This window comes from Ailuropoda melanoleuca, chromosome 12 (assembly GCF_002007445.2).
Source record: "Ailuropoda melanoleuca isolate Jingjing chromosome 12, ASM200744v2, whole genome shotgun sequence".
Taxonomy (NCBI): Eukaryota; Metazoa; Chordata; class Mammalia; order Carnivora; family Ursidae; genus Ailuropoda; species Ailuropoda melanoleuca.
Genome location: NC_048229.1, coordinates 8,054,721 through 8,077,894, shown reverse-complemented (window position 1 = coordinate 8,077,894; position 23,174 = coordinate 8,054,721). Strand labels below are relative to the sequence as shown.

General features: G+C 39.4%; 1 protein-coding gene across 1 annotated transcript; it reads left to right on the top strand.

Annotated features, from left to right (window-relative positions):
- Window positions 1-448: 448 nt before the first annotated feature.
- PPP1CC (protein phosphatase 1 catalytic subunit gamma) lies at window positions 449-19,939 on the top strand. The gene is made up of 8 exons (XM_034637888.1): window positions 449-729; window positions 10,635-10,766; window positions 11,718-11,948; window positions 15,734-15,838; window positions 17,013-17,236; window positions 17,445-17,579; window positions 18,584-18,644; window positions 19,542-19,939. Exons 1-8 carry the CDS (start codon window positions 675-677, stop codon window positions 19,610-19,612), a joined length of 1,014 nt encoding a protein of 337 aa, XP_034493779.1. The 5' UTR covers window positions 449-674; the 3' UTR covers window positions 19,613-19,939.
- The last annotated feature ends 3,235 nt before the right edge of the window (window positions 19,940-23,174 follow it).

Here is a 23,174-nt window from a genome sequence, read left to right as displayed (position 1 = left end):
CAAGCAAATTTGATTCCAAAATAAGTCAACCTACTTCTCTTTAATACTCTGTCTCCACCTCTACCCCAGATTTATCTTAGGGGGTAAATTACAGGACCCCCGAATTCTCCAGGTGGGCTTTCACATGGCCAAGTCTGCAAACACCCGGCCTAACGAACAGAATCTGGCGGAGGCTGCAATCCTAGGAGCGCACAGCTGCATCTTCCCCTTCATCTACAACTCCCGCGTGCAACTTTGCGGCTCCCGCTCCCGCCAGGGGGCCTATTTGCTCGGCCCGTTTGGCGGAGGGATCCCGCGCGCGATCGCAATTACGCTCAACCGTCTCCCTCTAATTCCCGCGCTCTGGCCCCGCCCCCTCCCCTCGCTCTGGTCCCGCCCCCTCCCCAGCGCCCTACGGCCCATAAAGAAGTCCCGGCCGGGCCGCTGCACTCCCCCGCGCGCATCCGTGCGCCGACCGAGACTGGCTAAGGAGTCGGCGGCCATTTTGTTCTTCTCGTGGTTCCAGTGGGGAGAGAAGGAGGAAGCAGTGAGCGGGGCGGTTGGGGGGGACCCGCCGCGGCTGCTACCACCGCCGCCACCACCGCGTCTGTGCTCCTGGCGTGGGAAAGGAGGTGTGAGTCCCGGGCGCAAGCCGGCGGCGGCGCCGCTGCGGGAGGGTCGGCGGTGGGAAGGCGATGGCGGATATAGATAAACTCAACATCGACAGCATCATCCAACGGCTGCTGGAAGGTGAAGGGGTTGGCGGACGGGCTGAGGGGAGGTGGGCGGCCCCGGGGGCTCGCGGGGGAGGAGGGAGTTGGGAGGCCGGTTGGGCTTGCAGCGCGGAGGGGAGTGAGCCCCGCGAGTTGGTTCGTGGGGCCAGGGGCTGCAGCCGGCAGGAGGCCGGCTGGGGTCCCGCACTTGGCCCAACCCGCGGACCCTACCGGCTCCGCTCATTCATTGCTCGGAGGTGCAGCTTTCCTCCCGGAGATTTGAAAACTCCGCTCCCCACCCCCACGTTTCCGGTCCGTACCCCCTTGCGCCCCGCAAGCGGGATCAGCCTTTGGAGGAGAGAGGGCTGGGCGCCCCGGTTCGCCCTACAGGGCGGCGTGTTCCTTACTTTCTGGTACTCGTCTTCTCGGAAAGCAATTTGATGGGGCTGTGGATTCCACCGGCTTTGGGGGGCTTTCCTGTCTTGCTTATTTTTTGTGTGTGGGGCTGGGGTCGGACGGCCCATTTCTTGTTACTTGGTGACGAACATTCATACCTTCTGAGGATGTCGGAACCCATCCCTTCCTGCCTTCCCAAATACTCTTAAGTTATCCTTATCTTGAAGAGGTCTCCGCGCTCTTTTCTGAACGTGCCACTGAACATGAAACCAGCGATGGTGACAGTTTCGTTGTCTTTGCAGTGTGCCAGGTTTTGTATTAAGCGCTTTGCGTTCATCGCATAATTACATTCATAGCAATACACAGCGTTTCTAAAGCGCTTACTATGTGTCAGACATTCTTAGAGCAGTTTACACACATTTCATAATTTCTCCCAGCAATCTTAAGAAGTGGGTGCTATTTTTTTTTTTAACCTGTTTTTCAGAAGAAACTTAAGATCCGGAGAGGTTAAGTCACTTGACCAAGGTCGCACATTAGTGACAGGTTTCAAAGCCAGCCGGGAGCTAGAACTTGCTACATTCAACCCACCTTACGCTTGAAGGAAGGAGGTTAAGCAGAGGTTAAAAGAAAGCTTTAATTTTGGCTGACCTAAGACTCCGGAGGTGCCTGACAATTGATTCATATTGGTGTGGGAGACAGATGAAGTTTGGATTTTAGAGAAGGTCGTTGAAGTGAGCTTTCCCCCACCCGAATTCCCAAGCCTGTCAACTAATGCTAATGTCTTTTTCTGAGACTTCGGAGGAATTCAAATCTCTTGATTTGGACGCTAGTTAATTAGGATTTGGCTGAGTTTTATCTGCTTTTTGCCTTTATACTGTCCTCCTAAAAATAAGTGCTTGAGAGATGGAGTCCAGAGCAAGAACAGTTGGGGGCAGCTCTGGTACTAGAATTTGCAGATCTTTTAAATTAAGTCATTAAAATGAAATTTCTGAAAATATCGTAATCCATCCTGGGTTTTTTTTTTACTTTTACATTTTCTTAAAAGAAATGTGTCTGAATGTGTCTGTAAAGTACCCTGAAATGCTCTTGAGATGTCGGTGGTATTTGTGGGTGAAACCCTTGTCACTCATTCAGTACTTGGCATTTATTGTAAGAACTATGTTTTTCATCTATTTTCATGCTAGTTAATACAGTCCTTTGATTTCTCTGAGGCCACAGTCAACCAGAAACCAGTTAAAACAGTTTTTTCTGTTTAAATACTTTCATTTTAGGTCTTTAACTTTTGGATATCTGTGCAGGGTTATGTCTGGGTAGATAAGATGGGCTGTATTTCACTGAGGAAACAAAAAATTGGAATCTATGTTAGAATCATCAGAACTTTAAAACCATTTAAGTCTTGTTAACTTAAGACTTGTGTTGCTTATAACTCTATTCACATAACAGATTTGTTCATTTTAGTCTTGTTTTTAAAATCATGCTAAGAAATTTATGGTAAACTTGGATCATCTAAAATGAGATCAGTCATTTCTTAATAGTTCCTCTTTACATGCTATGGTGCACTTGAAAACCAGATTTTTTTAATAGATCATTTTTCATTGAAATTAATAAAGCATTGCATTTTAATGTCTCTGAATGGGCACCGTATACTTCACATTTGCTTTTTTCTTATCAGTGTTAATTTAGTAGAGAAATGGTTGAAGATGATCCATTGAGTATACAGATAGACGTACACGCACGCACACACACCCATGTTAGAAGATGTTGATAATAAATTTTGTGACTTTTTTGTAATGCCCCCGAAACCTTTTTCCGTAAGATTTTTAATTAAGATGTAAGTATATCTGAAAACGGCATGAGTTTTGTGATCTTTTTTATATGTTCAGAATTGTCTTTTAAGACTGTGCAAGCTGAGTTGAGAGGTGGCTCAGTAATAGTACTAAAAAGGCAACTCAAAGTGAGGTCGTCTTTAAGAAAACCAGCATGTTGATTTGGACTACAGCTTTGCAGTTCTTTTCTAGTCTAAACTTTAAGTAGTTTTTCCTTAAGTGAGGCATCACTTAGGTGACCCACCTTGGAAGTGTTATCCAAGCTCTGCCTTGCTGATAATAAAACTTGAGACTAAAACTTGAAACTCCTTAGCTTAACTGATGTTTAGTTATTTAAATAAGTGTACAGCAAAACTTGGGAGATTTAGAGAGAAAATAAGCCAGCTGTTGATTTGGTCTGGTATTCCTACCATGTTGGAGAAAAGTGAGAGGGCAGAGTTTTTCTTCGTAAGTGACTTGGTTTGGGGAGCAGAGATGGCTAGTACTTTTCTTATGTAGCAAGCCGTGTAGCTTATTTCACATCCTGATTTGCAAAATGCATCTTTGCTCTGAAGATGACCATTGTCAAACTGCAAGACCTTGTCAGGCTGTGCATAATTGTCCTACTTACTTTAGTGATTTAAATACGACTTCTGCCCTGGCCCTCAGAAAGCATCTACTACTTTAATCCTCTGATGTGTAGGAGTTTATCTGAAAGTAGGGAGCGCTCAGATACGTTGAAACTATAAAATTAAGTCACCCATGTATTTAGCTTTTTGATGTAATATGAAACATGTTTATATTCTAGTGTTAAAAAGGCAGCAGTGCTTGGTCTTCAAGATCATACAAAGGACAAAAAAAAGTTCTTAAAATTCTGATCAAAGAAAACAAATCTTTTCTAATGAAACCTCTGCAATTATTATTTTTAATAGGTCAGATAATTTTAACAATTAAGAGGCTTTTCTTGGAAGCAGTTTTCATAGGGCACTTTTTTGATAAAGACGGTAATATCAAAACTTGTGTTGCTAATTCCCTAATTTACATTTACAAGAAGTCTGTGTTTTGAGGCCCCCTGCCCTGCCCTCCCCTTGCAGCATGTTAGTAATAGGCCTCATCCTCTCCCATGAGGTAGGAGAGGAAGGATCTCTTGGAGACATGATCTGCAGCTTGAGCAGTCCTAAACCACAGCGTGGAGAGGATTACTCTCCCTATGCCTGAAGTGCCCGCCTGTTTGTCAGTAGTAGGGGGCATCAGTGAAATCTAACAGGATGGTGTGTGTGTCATGATGTGCTTGCGGGAATGTCAGCCACAAGAGCAGAGGCCAGGGTTTCCTTCTCCCCAGCTGGTGAAATGGAGGTGGTGCTGGGCCACCCATTAGTAATTCGTTGTCAAAGGTAGAGGTTGGTTGGTGAGATTGTTTTATGTCTTTGATACTGTAGTCCTGTAATCTTTGACCTGTTCTGCAAATTATGTGCCTGTGCCAGTCAGTTCACTTGAGGTAGGTGAGGATTACTGATCCTGAAGCAGGGCAGTGGTTGATAATGATTTTATACCAGCTTGACCGTTTCACTTCATTTACAATCAGGGCAATTAAAAGACCTTAAAGATTGAAATGTGAAGGGGACAGTATTCTCATGTGAATTGCTTTAAAACTGGGTCTTATTCAAGATGAATGAGGCAAGATTTCATATTTTTGGAGTTTACGGAATTCTGGGACAAATTATTAAGAATTAGCATCAGACTCCTGTATCCAAGCATGTAAGAACAGATACTTACTTACAGGTCTTGATTATTTACCTGAAACCTCCAGTGTCTCCACTATTCTAGGGTTTGCTGGCACCCAGAGTGGGTGTCACTGATATTAAGCCTTACGAAAATTACTCATAAAATGTAGGGTCAGACCTCAAGTCTAATTAGTGGTATTTTATCAAATGGGTTGTTAGACTGAAAAGGTAAACATTTTTCAGTAAACCGGTTTCACAGTAGTAGTAGAAAACTCAAGATACTTTGAGACCAGTAGTGTTTTCCAGCTATATCCTGAGTATTTGTCTTGAGAAAATTGGTATCACCTCTAAATGTCCAAAGTATATACTGTGGTAGCATTGTGTGTCGCCTGTGCCTCAATAAAAAAATTAATGCACAAAGTATAACAGCAGCAGTTAGGAAAGTCAAGAATGAGGGTGTGTGTGGTGCAGAAACAATTCAGGGAGTCCTGAAGTGGGAAGTCTTCCTGCTGGTGACTGCAATGAAACCAAATGATTCTTGATAACATTTTTGTGGTTTATATTTTTTGCAGGAAAGAAATCAGTTGTTGGTGGGAAAGTTTTAATGTTGCAGATGTTCACGGTTATTTGTCTTGGTTTGAGGTCTTCCTTTCCTAAATCTGTCATATTGTGTGAGGTTACTGATTCTGTCACCGAAATGAATATGATGTGCAGTAGTCTTAAGATTACCACCTACTTTAATAAGATTATCTTCAAACGGCAAAATCTGCCTCAGCTTATTTTTATGCTGGTTGTGCCATTTTTAGATTCTCAATCTTCATTATAATTCATCTGGAGCTTTTCTTTTTTGTGTATGCTGTTCCTTTTAATAAGACTTACTTTTAACAAGGGACGTTTAATTAAAGAGCAAGAAGAATACTTTTTTATTATTCATAAGTAATCCTAAAGTAGTCGTAAATTTCCTTGCATAGTTTTCATCTCCTCTTTGCTTGTAGCCAGGCTGTCAGAAAAGTTAGTGTTGCTTGTGAGAAAAAGCTGGTATTGCAGATAATCTCCGATAACATTCTTTTATTATTTCAAGTTTTTGTCAGTTTGTTTTTGATAAAATTGCATGGAAGTTTTTATCATACGCTCATGTTAGTGATTTGCCAGATAAATAGATAAGCTTCTTCAAACAGCTTTTGCTGTTGACAGCCATAATGCATTTTTCTGACTCTAGCCAGATGAAGAAAGGTTTTTACTCAAAAGTCATAGGTTTAAGGTCTAAATTGGTATATTAATGTATTGATCACTAACCTACACGTTTACAGTGCCTACTGATTTCCATGCAATGCCTAGCGTCTGGATTTATTAGAAACACTCCCATCTGGAAAATGTAATTCTTATTTGTTGGAATATTTTGCATTCCTTTGGCAATTGTTGAAATAACTTGATATTTACTATTTGAACTACCACATTTGAACTACTTAGGAGGGTAACATGGGACAACTCTTGAATTTCCTACCAAGGGTCTCCTTTTTGTGCATGTTTCTCCCATTGCACGCAGACCACAGGGAGGCTTTAAACCTCAAGGTAAGTATTGACTGATGTTTATTAAGTAGAGCTGCACTGTTTGTAATTAGAGATGTTTCTGTTTAAAATAGAGATGTTTTTATTTAAAAAGCCTTTTTTTTAAATGGTATTGAAGATACTATCCCTAAGGTGAACTTTTAGTTTCATCTTTATGAAGGGATGGTTCTCGTCATAGCATTTATAACAAGCTGCAGTTACCTAGTCTTATTTTCTGTGTCCTCCACAAGAGAAAGGGCAAGGTTCTTGTCCATCCTATTTACCAGGGTATCCCCAGCATCCATCAGAGGGTCTGGCACATAGTAGATACTCTGCAACTATTCTATTGAATGTTTGAAGCGTGGTTAATAAATATTGATAGTCTTAACAAACAGATTGCCTAATTTAGTTCTGATTTAATGCTTCTCATTTGTTAGAATGCTTTATGATTTTATATCCCGTCTCAGAATTTTCTTAGAAAGCAATGACCATATATTAGGGTTTGGGTAGTTTGTCCTATAAGAACTCCTTGGTTTGGAAGTTAAAGAACAAATCCTTAGTTGGGAGGGTAGTAGTGTGGTGACAGCACCACTAGACCTAGAGTTCGTAGGGGCCTGGTGTCCTTATAACCTCTGTGACCTTGGACCGAGTCACTGAAGCTCTCCCAGACTGTAACAGAAATAACAGAGTTAACTTCATAGGATTGTTGTGAGGATAAAGTGGCAACTTAAAGCCCTCTAGGGCATTGCCCAGCACATGATGAGTGCTTGGTAAATGTTAGCTGCAACTAGTAAGTAATTGTTATTTGGTGAATCTTGAAAATAGTGAAGTAGATTTATGCACTATTGGCCGATATTGCCATTTTTAAGAAATACCTAGTGTTTATTTGGACTACTGAAACCCATTTTGAAATCTTTATCATCTAATTGTTAGACAAATCATCTTCAACATGAAATTTAAGAGTAATCCTAAATTTTCGAAACTAGAAAAATATTCTATTAAAGGCTGACAGGAAAATGACAGTATTGCTTTTTAAATTTTAAAACACACAGATTTTTTGCTAATCAAAAGTATGTAGTCTGGAATGCATGTTTACTTCTAATATCCCATGTCATCAGTACTTAGAGATTTATCCAGATTTCGTTCACACAACAAATTTTGAGCGCCTGCCACATCTGGCCGTGGGCATGTACACTGCAGAGCCAATCGTGTGGTCTTGGGGTTTACAGTCTACCAGAGGGTCCAGATGAATAGGTGGAAGCAAAATGGCATTTACGGTACAAAGTGTGATGTGTGCTGAGTGGTATCCAAGTGTTGTGAGAGCGTTTCAGAAAGTGTAAACTAGGCTTAGGAGAGGAGAGAAGGTGGATATGAGAGGCTGTCTGGGGCAAGGTAATATATAAGCATTCTTGAAGGATGAGCAGTTATTTGCCAATTGGTAGATGATGGTTTTGGCAGAGTTTCTATTTTCGTAATTTTATTGCTTGAGCTAATTGTAGGGAATTTAAGAAGTTTTGGGACCATGTTTTTAATGAGCACTGGTCTTCAGATATAAAATCTTGATTTGTTCTGGAAAAACTGCATTTAATCCTTATTGCACATTAAAAATAAATTTTAAATTGTTAGCAATATTGCTTTTTACTTATCTGTACCCTCCACTCAGAGGACAAACAGGAAAACAGAATAAGAAAACTATCATAAACTATGTCTGAAGGTGGTAGTGGGAAGCCTCCATAACCAGTAAAATTTATATTAGCAACATTGGCTTAATCTGGTGGCATTGACTTAATGACAGCATTCATATTAAGAGTACAGCCTTCTTCCATATAGGTGTAGATTAATTATTACACACTCTCTTGAAAGACTTAAAGTAGATCATTCATTCACAAGTGTGGGGCTCTGCTGAAAAAGATTGAGGTTGAAAACCAGAAGCTTCTAGGAGTCCCCTCCTAGCCAACAATAAAAGTTTCCTGCTGGGCAGTGTGCCTAAGCTTCTGGCTGACTTGTGGTATAATTGCTAACGATTGGGGTTTTCTGGCCAGTGAAGCAGGAATCCCACCGTCTTTCCATCAGGAGTGTTGCTTGAGTTCTCTACTGTGTGTGTCAGGAGAGAAAATTACTGTGGCTCTGGAAAAACCATTTTTTATTGCTCAGTTGCTATAGTATTATAAATGTGTCTGTTTCATATCTTCCCTTGAAAATTATCATTACTGCGCTTTCCTCTTCATTGCTTCTCATTTCCTAGTATTTTTATCAGAAGGAGACTGGCAGTAGTTTACTTCATTTACATATTTTGGGGTGCAAACTAGTGATTTGCTCAAGGCTATAGAACCAATACAGAAACTTGGGACTGCCTCCCAGTCACTGCTCTCTCAGCATTTTCTCTTTGTGTGCTTCAAGAGTTTGGCCCTTCCTTCTTGTCATCTTTTCTTGTGTACTGTCTTTCATTGAAAAAGTAAAACCCCTTGACACAGTTTTGGGTTTCTGCTCAAAACTTTTTTCTTCAGAGAACTCAGGGTTTCAGTGGCTATTCAGGTTGAAGAATGGCTTTGCCTAGGACAGTATTTCTCAAACTTGGACCCAGCCATTTTTGATGGAAAAAAATTCTCAACAGACATCAGGTTTTTTACATGTAGTTTTTATCACTTTGTGACTTTAGATATTTACAGAACAAAGCTAGATACAAACCAGTTAAACTTATTGCTTTTATTCACTTATTAGGCTGAATGATTTTGTAAGTTGAATATAAAGTCTCCAGAACTGATAAAATTTAAATTAGCAACAATACTCTGATGGATTTTGTAGTTTTGCTAAAACTAAATCACTTTATATTGGGTTTAATGGTGGAAGGATGTAACCTAGCATTCTATATTTAGTCTGGTCCTGTGACTTTGGTTCAGTTCTAATTCGTAGAAAGCCTGCTTTCATAAATTTTTTGTACAAAACAAGTATTAAGACTGATTGCAAGTTGAGAATAATCAGTCCCTGTATTTAACTGTACCTTACCAGCAAGCAGGCCACTTCATAACTGTAAGGTTAAGGTAAAATTAGCAATTCAGTGCTATTTAATCTGTATTTAGTGACTGTCTAATCTGCTATAACTGGAATCAAAACAGAAAATTTCATTTCCTGTCTACCTGCTGATAAATCAGTTAACTGTCACAGGGCTGGAGTGCTTTACTTTGATAGTGAGTAGAACTCGAGGGTGCTCGGATGTGGCACCACGCAGTGTTGTACCAATAGTTCTTTCTCCCTTTTCTTGTTTTGTATCTGTTCATATTACTAGGAAACCTTCCTTACGGCACTCACTGACATCCTTTGCCCTGTAAGGGCATAATTGTATTCACAGATGCAGTCCCAGAGATTGCACAGCAAAATATGTACAATATGTACAATAAGCCTAAAGTGTGTTTCAATGAAACGCAAACTGACACTTAAATTTTTTCAGAGAACTCTTAAGGAAATACCAGTCATCCTCTGAAAAACACTGATGGAGGAGGGTTCTGAGCATTTCCAGTCTCATCTTTTTTTAATTTTTTACTTATTTTTGAAAAATATTTAGAGAGAGGGGTGCCTGGGTGGCTCAGTCATTAAGCTTCTGTCTTCATCTAAGGGCATGATGCCAGGGTCCTGGCATCGAGTCCCACATCGGGCTCCTCCGCTGGGAGCCTGCTTCTTCCTCTCCCACTCCCCCTGCTTGTGTTCCCTCTCTCGCTGTCTGTGTCTGTCTCAGTCAAATAAATAAATAAAATCTTCACACACACACAAAAAAAAAATTTAGAGAGAGCATGTGCATGCAAGGGGGTGGGGGTGGCAGAGGGAGAGGAAGAGAATCTCAAGCAGACTCTCCGACACAGGACTCAATCTCATGGCCCCGAGATAACAACCTGAGTCAAAATGAAGAGTTGATGCTTAACCAATTGAGCCACCCAGGTGCCCCTCCAGTCTCATATTTTAAAACAAGATCCTTAGAACCAACTCAGTAACATGACTGTCTCTGAAATCTTCTGCTATACAAATACTAATTCATGTATAAGGCTGGAGAAGAGAAGACAAGACTGGAGGCAGAAAGAGATGGCCTGGTGGGCAGGGTGTAGGTGAACAAGGCCATTTTGTGGCTTGGATGCAAAACTGAGGCCTTGGGCTATGCCTCAGCAAGTAGCAAAAGGAATACTTTTCTAACAGCATTCATACACAGAGTGTGGCCCCTTGTTCGGGTTACTGTAACAAGTCTTCGTATAGAAGATGCAACTAAATGATGGATGAAATCCTAAGATTTTACAGTTATAATTAGGCATTAAAACCATGTTCTTTAGAAGTGTTATGAAAATAAAGTCAGCCAGAAAGCCAGTTAAACTATGTTTTCGCCTCCTCCTTATTAAAACTTCTGCCTTTTCAAATATTTTTAATTTGTATGTTAAATTGTATTTTGACTTCATTTGACTAACTGGAGTTTTTCTCCCCTACAGTGAGAGGGTCCAAGCCTGGTAAGAATGTCCAGCTACAGGAGAATGAAATCCGAGGACTGTGCTTAAAGTCCCGAGAGATTTTTCTCAGTCAGCCTATCCTACTAGAACTTGAAGCACCACTCAAAATATGTGGTAGGTTTGGGCACATGAACAGTTGCGTTTGATTAAGTGACTCGAGGATATATAGATGCCCTTGTATTAGCCAGCAGAATCGTTTACTATTTATGAATAACCTGGAACTACTTAAAATTAAATAATTTTAGCTTTAGAATTAATACCTCTAATGGACTCAGTTTACTTAGGTGTGCTTCAGATTTTCTAAAAATTATTTCACTAAAGGAATATAAACATTGGAGCAGAAAGGAAAGAAATGATACCAAATGGAGATCTAAGAAAAGGTCTGAACTATATGAATATATAGGAATTACATTTAAGCTTAAAGCAAGACTGGTTGTGCTTAAAAATAGACTTTCCTTGATGCCATTTTGTAATCTGTTTCTACATGAAAGATGCAGATAATCTGTATCAAAACTGAAGTTTATCTGAGTAATGCTAAATATTCTATCATATATATTTGACTACAGTGGTAAGGCTTATATATGTATGTTTTTAAAGTAAAATGCTCTTTGGCATTAACTAGCAGGGAGAAATTGAGAGCTGAATGAATTGGTGGGGGTGGCGTGTGCGTACCTTCATTTGCGCAGGTCTGGGGCTCTCTAGCAGCACAGCAGTTCTGCGGACACAGTAACCCGCAGGCCGAGCTGCTGGAGATCTGATAGTGGTCTGCGCCCTGAAAGGAAAGCCATGTTACTTAGCAAGAAGGCCTGCCTGGTCGTTAATAATCCTTTCCACAAAATTAATTCTTAATTATTTGAGTTTCGTGTGAGATTCTGAACATAAACATATGCTTAAACTAAAATATGATACAAGATTGGAAATTCGTGTTAGCTGTCAAATTTAACTCTAATTTTTAGCGGTCAATCTCATTATGCAATGCATGTTTAAAGAATGTCTCTCCAAAACTTTCTTACTTGATTGAACAATAAGTATGAGGGCACTGTATAACAAAATTCTTACTTCTAGGTGATATCCATGGGCAATACTATGATTTGCTTCGACTTTTCGAGTATGGTGGTTTCCCGCCAGAAAGCAACTACCTGTTTCTTGGGGACTATGTGGACAGGGGGAAGCAGTCATTGGAGACCATCTGCCTCTTACTGGCTTACAAAATCAAATATCCCGAGAATTTTTTTCTTCTCAGAGGAAACCATGAATGTGCCAGCATCAATAGAATTTATGGATTTTATGATGAATGTAAGTACTTTGTACATCTAAGAAAGACTTACTTAAACTGAGATACTTGGTCATAAACTGCACGTACTTCTGTTAGGATTTGTGAGCATTTAAATGAAATGTTCTGATATCTCATTTTCTATTTCATTAGCTTGTTCTTTCTCAGTTTTTTCTTAAGGTAAAAAAGTAACACTGCCGCTGCAGTATAATAATGCTTTTGATTCTTTTATGTTGTGACTATTAGATTAAGAAGTAATGGTTGCAGTGGTGGCTTCTTTAAGATCATTGTTGAACTTAATTCTTAGTGCAACTCTGAAAACCTGTCCAAATAGATAGTTTTGTTTTTAACAACTTTATTGAGATACGATTTATTTTCATAAAATCTGTCTGTTGTTAAGTATACAGTTCAGTGATTTTTAGTAAATTTATGGGATTGTGTAACTATTACCACCGCCCCAGGCAAAGCACTAATCTTTCTTTCTCTGTAGATTTGCCTTTTCTAGTTATTTCACATCAGTGGTATCTTGAAATATGCAAATAATTGCTTTTTGAATTTTGTAATGTTGTATTTTTTTTTCCTTCTGGCACATGTGCACCCAGGACAAACAGACATTATCCTAAAATGTGCTGGAAGGAGAAAGCGAAGTTAAAAACAAAACAAAAAAAATTATTTGAATAACATTTTGTACATATTATGACCTATTTTGGATTATTCAGTTGAAGGTACACTTTGAGTTGGTAACTGACAAAAAAGATTCTTAAAGCCTTAAAAATTGCCAGTTTTGGTGGAATTTTTGTTGTTGTAGTGTTGTTTAATAAGTATAAAATGTTAAGGCGGGGGTTGAGTCCTTACCCCCATCCTTCTTTTGTGCTTATCATTTCTGCTAGGAGAGGCTTCAGGCAGGGAGGAGAGAAGTAGTTAAGGTATTTGAGTTACTACATTTGCCAGTGATAATAACAAGACCAGTAAAGAATTGTCACTGTGGCCCTCCCCTAGACTGTAGTCCTAACCTGTAGTGTGGTGTTTTTCCATGTCAGTTCCACATAGATATGTTCAGCTAGCTCATTTGTTAAAAGTGCATTGCTAGAAACATTGTATTTCTAAACTTAGCTTTCCTACTCTCATCCTGTCCCATAATTGTATGTTTGCCTGGTCTGAGGCCCTGAGACCCAGCTGGTAAGATGAGGTGGGGAGGGATCACCAAAGAAAAATCTTATGGGTTCTGAACTAAGTAGGGCAACTGAGTCTGTGGCCAGAAAGTGGTGGTGGTGGTGGTTTTTAAGTTATCTCTGCACACAACATGGGGCTTGAACTCACCACTCCAAGATCAAGAGTCGGATGTTCTATTAACTGAGCCAGCCAGATGCCCCAAGAAAGATACTTGATTTTGACAGTGGGTCTGTCAGAGAAGTACTAGTAAAGCAGTTATTACTCCTAAGGTAGTGAGATGAGAGGCAGCAAATTTTATAAATTGTGTTTCAGATATCTGTTACAGGTGCTACTTTTTAGAACAGGTTAAGGAAAGGTTCCTTTTATACACTGTTCAGCAAGTACTTTGATGTTTTCATGGATGAAGTTCAAATCCAGATAATCTCTTTGTTGTGATACATATCCAAGTGTGAGGATATTAGCAACATCGTTTTCAGTTTCTGTTTAATGCAGAAGACTTTAAACATTATTTTAGATGGTCAGCATTGGTTGATTCTTGTTCGGTCATCAAGACTTATTAACCTTGTGCTCAAGCTCCCCTCACACCCCCCATCAGGCAGGTATAACTTGCCATCCAGTCTACTTGTGGGCAGAAAAGTGTCCTTGACATAGGTGGCTTTCGATTGATGGTTTGCAGACTTTTAAAAAACTTGACAATTTTATTAAAATTTTAAAGTTATAATGAAAAGTTTTATTAAAATGTAGATTTTCATGGAACAATTTAAAACCACTGCTTTAAGTGATAGGCTTATTTCACAAGTATAACAAGCACTCTTGTGTACTACCATTTCTCCCTTTGACCCCCACCCCAACTTTTTTATAAAGTGTAGTCCTGGAAAAGCTGGCGTATCTGTTGTCAGATAAAATGTGAATGTGTGGTTATCCTTTTCTGATACCAGAGCTATCTGATCTGTAGTAATAGGAAGCTGCATTAGGGGTTCTGGCTCATATTCCGTGGATTTGGAAGCTTGAAGAGACCTTGGCAGTTATCCAGGCTAAACCTTCCTGGAGACAGATGTTCTGAAGTGGCCTTAGGGAGGAAATGTAGAGAGAACAGAAAGCAGGGTCCTCGGACTTAGTTAAGATGCTCAGAGGCAACAGGAGGAAGAATCTTAATTTTTGTTGAAGGAGCCAGCAAAGATAGCAAAGGAATCTGCAAGACAAGCTGGAGTGTATTGCATGAATAAAGAATCGGGTTGCAAAGCAGACTTCAAGAAGGAAGAGGATTCGTCGGCACTGGCAAATGCAGCATGTGGGCAAAGGAGAAATCCAAGCGAACCATTGGATGCTCATTCAGAGATAGGCTTCAGTGGAAAATAGGAGACAGAACCAAATCACTTTTATGAATAGAGGTTAGGACCAGCCCAGGCTTGTTCTTCTGTTATTTTATCATTATTAGAAGTTGGAGGTGGTGATTGGGCACAGGTTCCCTTTCAGCCTTTTGTAGAGTGGAACTCTGTTTGGCTTCCAGAACTCTCCAGTGAAGGAAGATAAGGGATAGGGAATTAGTGACCTCCAAAGAAATGCAGAACAGGGTGAACCATGGTGAGCGTTATACCCAGTCATAGAAAAACGTAAACTCTTAGGAGGAAAGGCGACAGTCGTCTGCAGGGGGAGAAGTCAAGTATTTGTTGAATTCCCATTACATTCCAAGCCCTGTGCTAAATTCCATACCTGACTTGATTTGCAGTAGAGTGGAAGGTGTGGTTCAGGAACCTGCTGCTTGGGCCAGTCTAACTTTCCAAAAAGGTTCAGCTTTAAACCTGTAAATGTCCCTAGAATAAGAAAGGAGAGGAGACGAAAGACAAACCTGGCTTTAGGAATGAAGATTGTGCTTTGATCTTTGGGTTTTCTGGTATAGAGGTACAGGAGACAAGGCATCCCACAATTGGGCCATTTTCAACCCAATTCAGACAGATTTGTGCTTCCAGAATTTGTGAGTAGGTTTTTAACTCAGAACATAATTTGCTTGCAGGAGCAGTGCCTTAAAGTCATGCTTATGTCCAAATCACACTTGACTCCAGAATGCAGGGAATACAGGGGCTGGTGAGGGGAATATAACCACCCTATAACTTCGTTTCTGTGGGGAACATTCTGAGCATTTGTGGCAATGTCAGGAACAGTTATCCTGGAGTGCCTGCAGTAAGCAATCTATACTCCCCTGTACTTGTGCCTGCTACTAGAGTAGGTAGGGCTGGGAGTTATCTGGTACTAGTAAGCTCTTGGTGATAGTGGGAGATGGGATGGGTGTTAACTCTCAGAAGCATCCTCAGAAGGAAGATGGTAATGGCAGATGTGTAAGCAGTTCATAATTGCCTGTGGGTTGAGATTGGACAAAACAGACTAGATTCCAAACAAAATTATTGGGGGTTAATGAAAATCCTTAAACATTACATCTGGGATTCTGATTTCAAACTTTCATGGGATTTTAAAGTATCTCTAGTTCCGCTAAACCTATCCTCCAGGGAATTTTTAATAAAAGCATAGTTCTTGTTTACTTAAAAAGTAATTACCACCTTACTTTGGGAGAAATTGTCCTGAGAGAATGAACCTACAGAACACTAGTCTCTTTTTAACCATCCTAAAATTTTCACAGGCAAAAGAAGATATAACATTAAACTATGGAAAACTTTCACAGACTGCTTTAACTGTTTACCGATAGCAGCCATCGTGGATGAGAAGATATTCTGCTGTCATGGAGGTATGTGGGCTAATTTTAGTTGCAAATAGATTTTGTTCCCTTCTGAAGGGGGTACACTTTGATATTTGAGTTGTCGTTGGGATGACTTCTCTGTCAGGTGACTCTGTTTATTGATGTGTTACACCATGGGTCCACTCTGGCGCATCCAGGATCATTTATATAGAAATCTAAAGTAAGAAATTGATTTGTTACAGGGAATTCTGGGCTCTGTAACAGTTTGACTTGAAAATAGAGCAGAAAGTGTTTTTAGATATAAAATGAAGAGTGATTAATATGCTGTATCATAGATCCTCCAGAATACTGAAAATGTGAGTAGCCTTTCCTTGGTCTGTTTTTGATCCTCTCCTTTTAGAAATTTTTCTGACTTGGATTTTAAAAGCGATTTTATTTTTCTCCGTGGTTGTGCTTTGTATAACATAATTAAAATAGTAATTGCAAGAAGGATTTCTTTTCACCCGTGGTCAGAAATTAAACAACTGTCAAAGAGCCAACACAATGTATTTTAATAAAGCCATTATCCCTGCCCTCCTGTGCTTCAGCTGGCTTTGGTAGAGCTGGGCATGTGATTTTTAAAATTTTATTTTAACTCTACCCCTAGCATGGGGCTTGAACTCACAACCCCGAGATCAGGAGTTGGATGCTCCACCCACTGATCCAGCCAGGTGCCCCTGGGCATGTGATTTTAAACTCAGGTGAAAGTCAACTACATCTGAGCTGGTCTGATAGATTAGATAGTCCTTGGACAGCACAGATTTCCTGGAAGGCTACATCATACCTGAGTGTCTGCATCCTCCACACCCAGGCATTACAAATGGTCAGTAATAAAATCTAGAATGTACATTGTTCATTATTATCAAAGGAGTTGAGTGGTTGTCTATAAATCACTGGATTTTAGTTTTATAGGGCTCTGTATGTTGAGGTAACTGATTCCATATACCATTTAGACATACTGTGTCTCGCAGATAAGTGCATATAATAAATTCTAGTGTTTTTTCAGTTGAGTTGGTTTTTTTCTTTTTTGACCAAAGCTAAATAAAAAGCATAGCCATAAAAATAAATCATAGCCATTGCTTTAATTTAAGCCTTCCATGTTAGAGTCATTGAGTCTCTCTGTAAGCACATGGAACTGTTAAAGAGAAGTTCTATTTTCTTCAAATTTTTTTTCATTTAATAGGTTTATCACCAGATCTTCAATCTATGGAGCAGATTCGGCGAATTATGCGACCAACAGATGTACCAGATCAAGGTCTTCTTTGTGATCTTTTGTGGTCTGACCCCGATAAAGATGTCTTAGGCTGGGGTGAAAATGACAGAGGAGTGTCCTTCACATTTGGTGCAGAAGTGGTTGCAAAATTTCTCCATAAGCATGATTTGGATCTTATATGTAGAGCCCACCAGGTATTGATTTTGAATTTTACATGTACACTTACGAGCATGTGTGTGAGCACAGATTCTCCTTGTTGATTTTAGTGGGTAGGTATTGCTTATTCATACAAAATGTCTCTGCAAATGACCTGTAGGATATCAGGCTCAATGGGAAACTGAAAAGTGGTTTTACTCATCTGCAATTTACACCTACTTATATTAAAAACATTTTCTCTCCAAGGTGGTTGAAGATGGATATGAATTTTTTGCAAAGAGGCAGTTGGTCACTCTTTTTTCTGCACCCAATTATTGTGGAGAGTTTGACAATGCAGGTGCCATGATGAGTGTGGACGAAACTCTAATGTGTTCTTTTCAGGTAGAGGATGTTTTCAACATTGTTTCCTACTGTTATGTCTGAATTTTACTGATTTTTTTAAAAATTGCTATTTTTTGCCTGCTGTTCATTTATGTTGAGTAGACTAAATTTTTATTTTCCCATACAAGTGTTTGTCCTAATTCAGTATCAGTGGATCCCTTTGAAGGGGAAAAAATTGTCAGAGAACCTTTCCTGCCTTGTTGAATTTAGCTGTTTTTACATTATAAATGAGGTAAAAAACCAATTTATTGGCTCCTTATGCTTATCCCTTTACTGTAAATCTAAAACTTATGTCAGTGTAATGTTCAGCTAAAATTAAATCCCTGCTTGTATGTGAGAGTAGAACTAACTGCCATGTGCCAGATGTGCTCTGTGATTACTCCCTTCTCCCACCACTTTTCTCTAATTTCCACAAGACTGATTCACCATGACATCATCTGGGCTTCGCCTGGCAAAAAAGTATCATTTACATGTAAAGTCTGAGTCTTTTTCTTGTTCTCTTATTACGATTACACTTGTACAGTTTCAAGCTAGCCCAGTCATAGTTATAAATAAAGCCACTGAAGTCAAGTGGCAGTCATCAGTTAAATGTTGTTTTAGCAACTGTCTGGGAGAACTTGCACCTCCCAGTGATGACGAGAGGGCCCCCTGTGGGTTTGAGAAACACTGCTCTAGAGAACTCTACACTCCACCCCATCCCCATGTCAGCGGATAGCCTGGAGATACTACAAGATCTGACTTCAGAATATTGTCATTTTATCCAGAGGCAAAATAATTTGTCCCTGTATTTCATCTGTTCATCATAGCATTTATTACCAAAATGCTCACATGTTAACATATTAACATGGTTTATGTTAATGTGTTAGTGGGGCTTTCAGAGTTGTTGGGTCAATTTTAAATGGTCAGAAACCTTTCTGAACAAAAGATTTGAGTGAGATTTAAGAAATCTTAAGATTTGGGATTGAAAATATTTCCTAAAATGCGCTGCCTTTGAATCTTTGCAGATTTTAAAGCCTGCAGAGAAAAAGAAGCCGAATGCCACGAGACCTGTAACACCTCCAAGGGGTATGATCACAAAGCAAGCAAAGAAATAGATGTCATTTTGACACTGCCTAGTGGGACTTGTAATATAGAGTATATAACCTTCATTTTTAAAACTGTAATGTGTATTGGTCAGCTTGCTCAAATAGTGTGTTTGTGGGGCCCCCCTTCCATTTTTTGAGTTAATGAATGGCATTTGCTGGTTATAACAGCAAATGAAAGATTCTCTGCTCCCAAGAAAAAATATTTTGTTTTTTTTAATTCTGTATTCCTTTTGCAAACAACTTTAATGATGGTGTTAAAGCTGTACACCCCAGAACAGTTTATCCTGTCTAAGGGGTAAGTGTACAATTGATCTTTTTAAAATTCATTTCAACCCATGAATAATGTAAATGCTCGTTTTCTTTAGGATATAAAGAGAGCCCTAGGGTGCTCAGTCTGTACATGTTATTGTCATAAAATGCATACTGTTGATAACAGACCACTGTGAACATATTTTTTTTTTAATTTTGTTTCAAAGGGATTGCTTTTTTCTCTCATTGTCTTGTCATGTACAAACTAGTTTTTATAGCTATCAACATTAGGATTAACTCAACCTTGCCAGCATCACTGGTATGATGTATATTTAATTAAAGCACACTTTCCCCTACCGTATACTCAAGATGACGATTAAAGCCATTATTTTAAATGTTTGTGACTCTTTCCTAAAGCCAAAGTTTCTGTTGAAATATGTATTGACAGACCCCTAAGTACAAGGTGGCATGGTTGTGTACGCATGCCACCTTCGTGGGGATTCAAAAACAGGTTTTTGGTTTTGAATAGCAATTAGTAACATAGTGCTGTTTAAGCTATTAATGATTAAAGTTAATAACATTTTGTATAATTTCCATATAGTCTATTCATTAAGTAATCTTTTTACAGTTACATCAGGCCTGAACTCGTCCATTCAGAAAGCTTCAAATTATAGAAACAATACTGTTCTATACGAGTGACCGATTATGCTTTCTTTGGCCTACATTCTTTATTCTGCGGTGAAGTTGAGGCTTATAAGTCAAAACAAAGGAACTAACTTAATATCCACCAGTTTATACAGAACTCACAGTATCTATGACTTTTTTTAAACTAAGATCTGTTAAAAAGAAATCTGTTTCAACAGATGACCGTGTACAATACCATGTGGTGAAAATGAATTCAGACTTATTAAACGACGAACTTGTTAAATCCTCTCAGTGTCTATTTATCAGCACAATACACACAGGAGAACTGTTGATGGCATATTGAATAGATTTTAATGAATAAATTGCTCTGGAAACCACATAGTTTCAATTTGGATTTGTTTTCCTTCAAATAGTCTGTTTTCCAAAGATAGATTATAATATGGATGCTCATGTTTGTGGAGTTCTAACCCGGATGTAACTATGTTTCTGAAGTAGGGTGATGCGATTGAGCTCTGTCCTCCCCTGCTGTTTGGGAGGTGTGGGGCTTGATGAGCTGTGATGTCACCTGCAGCCATAGTTGTTTCTTGGTCTGGGTTCAGTTGAACAACTGCTTTCTTTTTTTGGACTCAACTACCAGTGTTTGCATTCATAGTTCTTTGCTTGCTTCTCACTTCCCTGATTCGTGTGGAACACAGTGTTGTGTCATATTACATGTGTCACAAGTGTGTCAAGTAGATATCCATTTCTTAAAGTACATTAAAAATGAGTGGAGAGCATGTCTTCTGCAAAGCATTTTCTTCTCTCAAAAATTGGCTTCCCTCAGGGAGTTGGAGGAGAGCCTCCTAGTAAGCGACTGTTTGAGCCAGTGATGGCATGTGGAGGGAAGAGCACAGGGCTGCTGGGGTCCATTGTCCTGTCCACAGTAACAGTCTCTGGTCCTAAGGCATTGGCCACGTCATCCCCCTTCAGCATGCTCCCCTTTTGGGGAGGGAGGTTGGACTTCCTGACCTCTTGTGCCTTCTTATTCCAAATTCTTTGACAAATCCAAACTTATATTATTTTACTTTCTTGTCATATTCTCCCAGACCTCTTCAACTATAGGGAGAAAGATGAGCAGTAATTGATTATGTCAAAGGCAAACTTCATGTGTCATTAATCTGTGCCCTGGACATTATCAATTGTGTCACTTTTTAGGATTTCAAAATTCTGTAGTTATAAAATTGGGCTACTCTCCTCAGGTGATACAGCATGGAGTATGGTAGCTTGATTAAAATTCTTCAGAACACATAGCACCAGGTAAGTAGGGAACAAAATCAGTCTTTGTTTTAGGACATGAGATCTTAGGAGAGGTTCATAATTTGAAACTAGTATGTGACAATAGAACTTGAGGCCTTGCCTTACAAATCCCAGTCTGCACTAACCTTACTTTCTCATTTGTTATTTCTCTTCGTGCGCATCTGAATCACATCTGCCTTTGTAAACCATTGGTTACATTCCGTCCAGGTCCTGGCTTGTTTCCTACCTGTGTGATTTGAGTGAGTGACTTAAATGCTAAGCCACAGTGTCTCTTATAAAAAACAGGGACCATACCTGCTTCATTGTCATTGTGAATCTTGAATGAAATGATGTGATATGCTCAGAGTAATGCTTGACTCATAATAATATTATTCACTGTTTTTTGCTTTATAATTAAACTCAGTTGTTTCATGTGGTTGAAAACTCAGCAGGCCGGGTTCTAAATAGCACCTGCCTATTCTATATAGCCCTATAATGACTTGGTACTAAGCCGTGGACAACCAAGCAGTTGTGAGCTCTGACTGCACATAAAGTACCTATGTTTTCAGCAAATACAAAAGAAACAACCAGGAAACATGAAGTTGTTGCAATTATTAGTGTAATATTTTAAATTCTGGTTTTCTTAGGTGTGATTTTTTTTTTTTTGAAGTGTTCTTGCTTTGCAAGATGAAAGATGACTGCAACAGTACAACACCATTCAGAAAGGTGATGTCTATCCTTATGTAGCTAAATAGTCTATATAACATCGTTGAAACCAATTTTTTGAAATCACCGGTTTGTACCTGCTTGACTAGGCCTGCCCATGTCTAGCTGCAGTGAACACAGATGCTGACATGGCATACTTTTCAAGTCACGGATACGTAAATGGAATATGGGACATGGGAACTAGGAACAAACGATTGAGTGTTGAGTCATGAAGAAGGCACAGAATTCAGAGTGAGGGAAGGAAGAGAAATCACCTGAGATCTCCTTTGTGGGACCATGAAGGGAGGTTGAAAGGAAACTGCTGGGAAGTGAAGATAAAATAATAGCTGGCAAACTGAGGCAGAGTGGGCAAGAGCTCTTTCAAAAAAGTAGGTTAAAGGTTTGAAGTTCTCCATGCCCATTTCCCTACCTCCTACGAAAAGATAGACCCAAAGTTCATTCAGCCTTGCAAACCAGCCAGCTGGAATCTGCACGAATCATGATTCGCTTCTTGCAGCTCTATAAATCAGATGTACTCCTCAGCCTAGAGCAGAAGTATAGGACACCCCAGGTTTTGCTTTCCTCACATGTAAGATAACCAGAATGCTGAGGGGTTGTGAAGATTGAAAACCCACAAAAAGTGCCTAATACTTGGCTTACACATAATGAGCATTCAGTAAGCAGCTATAAGACACCAAAGAATGTTTCTAAGATTTACATGAATGGCAAAAAAAAGAACTTACTTGGGAAAACTTGTCCAGGCATAGGCAAAAATCAATTTTCATTCATCCATGCTGGATTGAGTATGTGAGCTTCAGATGAAAAGTAAAAATGAAGACCTGCTATCAATGCTTTCAACCTCATCCCAAGACCAATGGAATGAATACTCAGAGCTCCTGGCATCCCCGAATTAGTGCATGATTAACCATTGGGTGATCACAGAGAAGACTGCTGTCTTATCTGATCAGCACAATAGCTGCAGTAGCTCGAACAGACATGGCATTTGGATTTATTGCATATATCAGTAATTTCAAATACAGGTAAGCATTTTAGTTGTGCAGATTATGTCATTTTTTGTCATTTATGTTATAGGATGAAAGCACTTGAGTTAATTTTGAATACTCCTGTAATAAAAGTTAAAACTAAGAAGGAGTAAATAGGAAAATAGATGTTACCTAAATAAGTTTAGGAAGAACTTCATATTTAAGCTAACAAAATTTTTTCAGAATTTTTAAATGAGGCATGCAAGCAATTGGAAATTGATCAGTATGGCAAAAATCCTAAGTGCTTCTGAAGGTACTCAGAAAGCAGCTTGCCGTGCACGAAGCTTGAGATGGAGGGATTGTGTACAATTAAATCATTGTCATCAACCAGGTTTTTTAAGTCCGGGAACTGAGGAAGACACATAAGTCATTATCTTACAATTATTAGGACACAACACTCAGTTTGGTGGTAGGCCAGCCACAAGACAACTTGCCCTTCCACCAACCTCAGGTAAAAGTGAGCATGTACTAAGGTGTTACAAATGTACAGATAACCACAGGAGCAATAAAGCAACTAACTGATGATGCTAAGAAAGTTTTGTTCCTGCCTAATGTCAAACTTGGGAAAATTCTGACAATTCAAATAAAATACT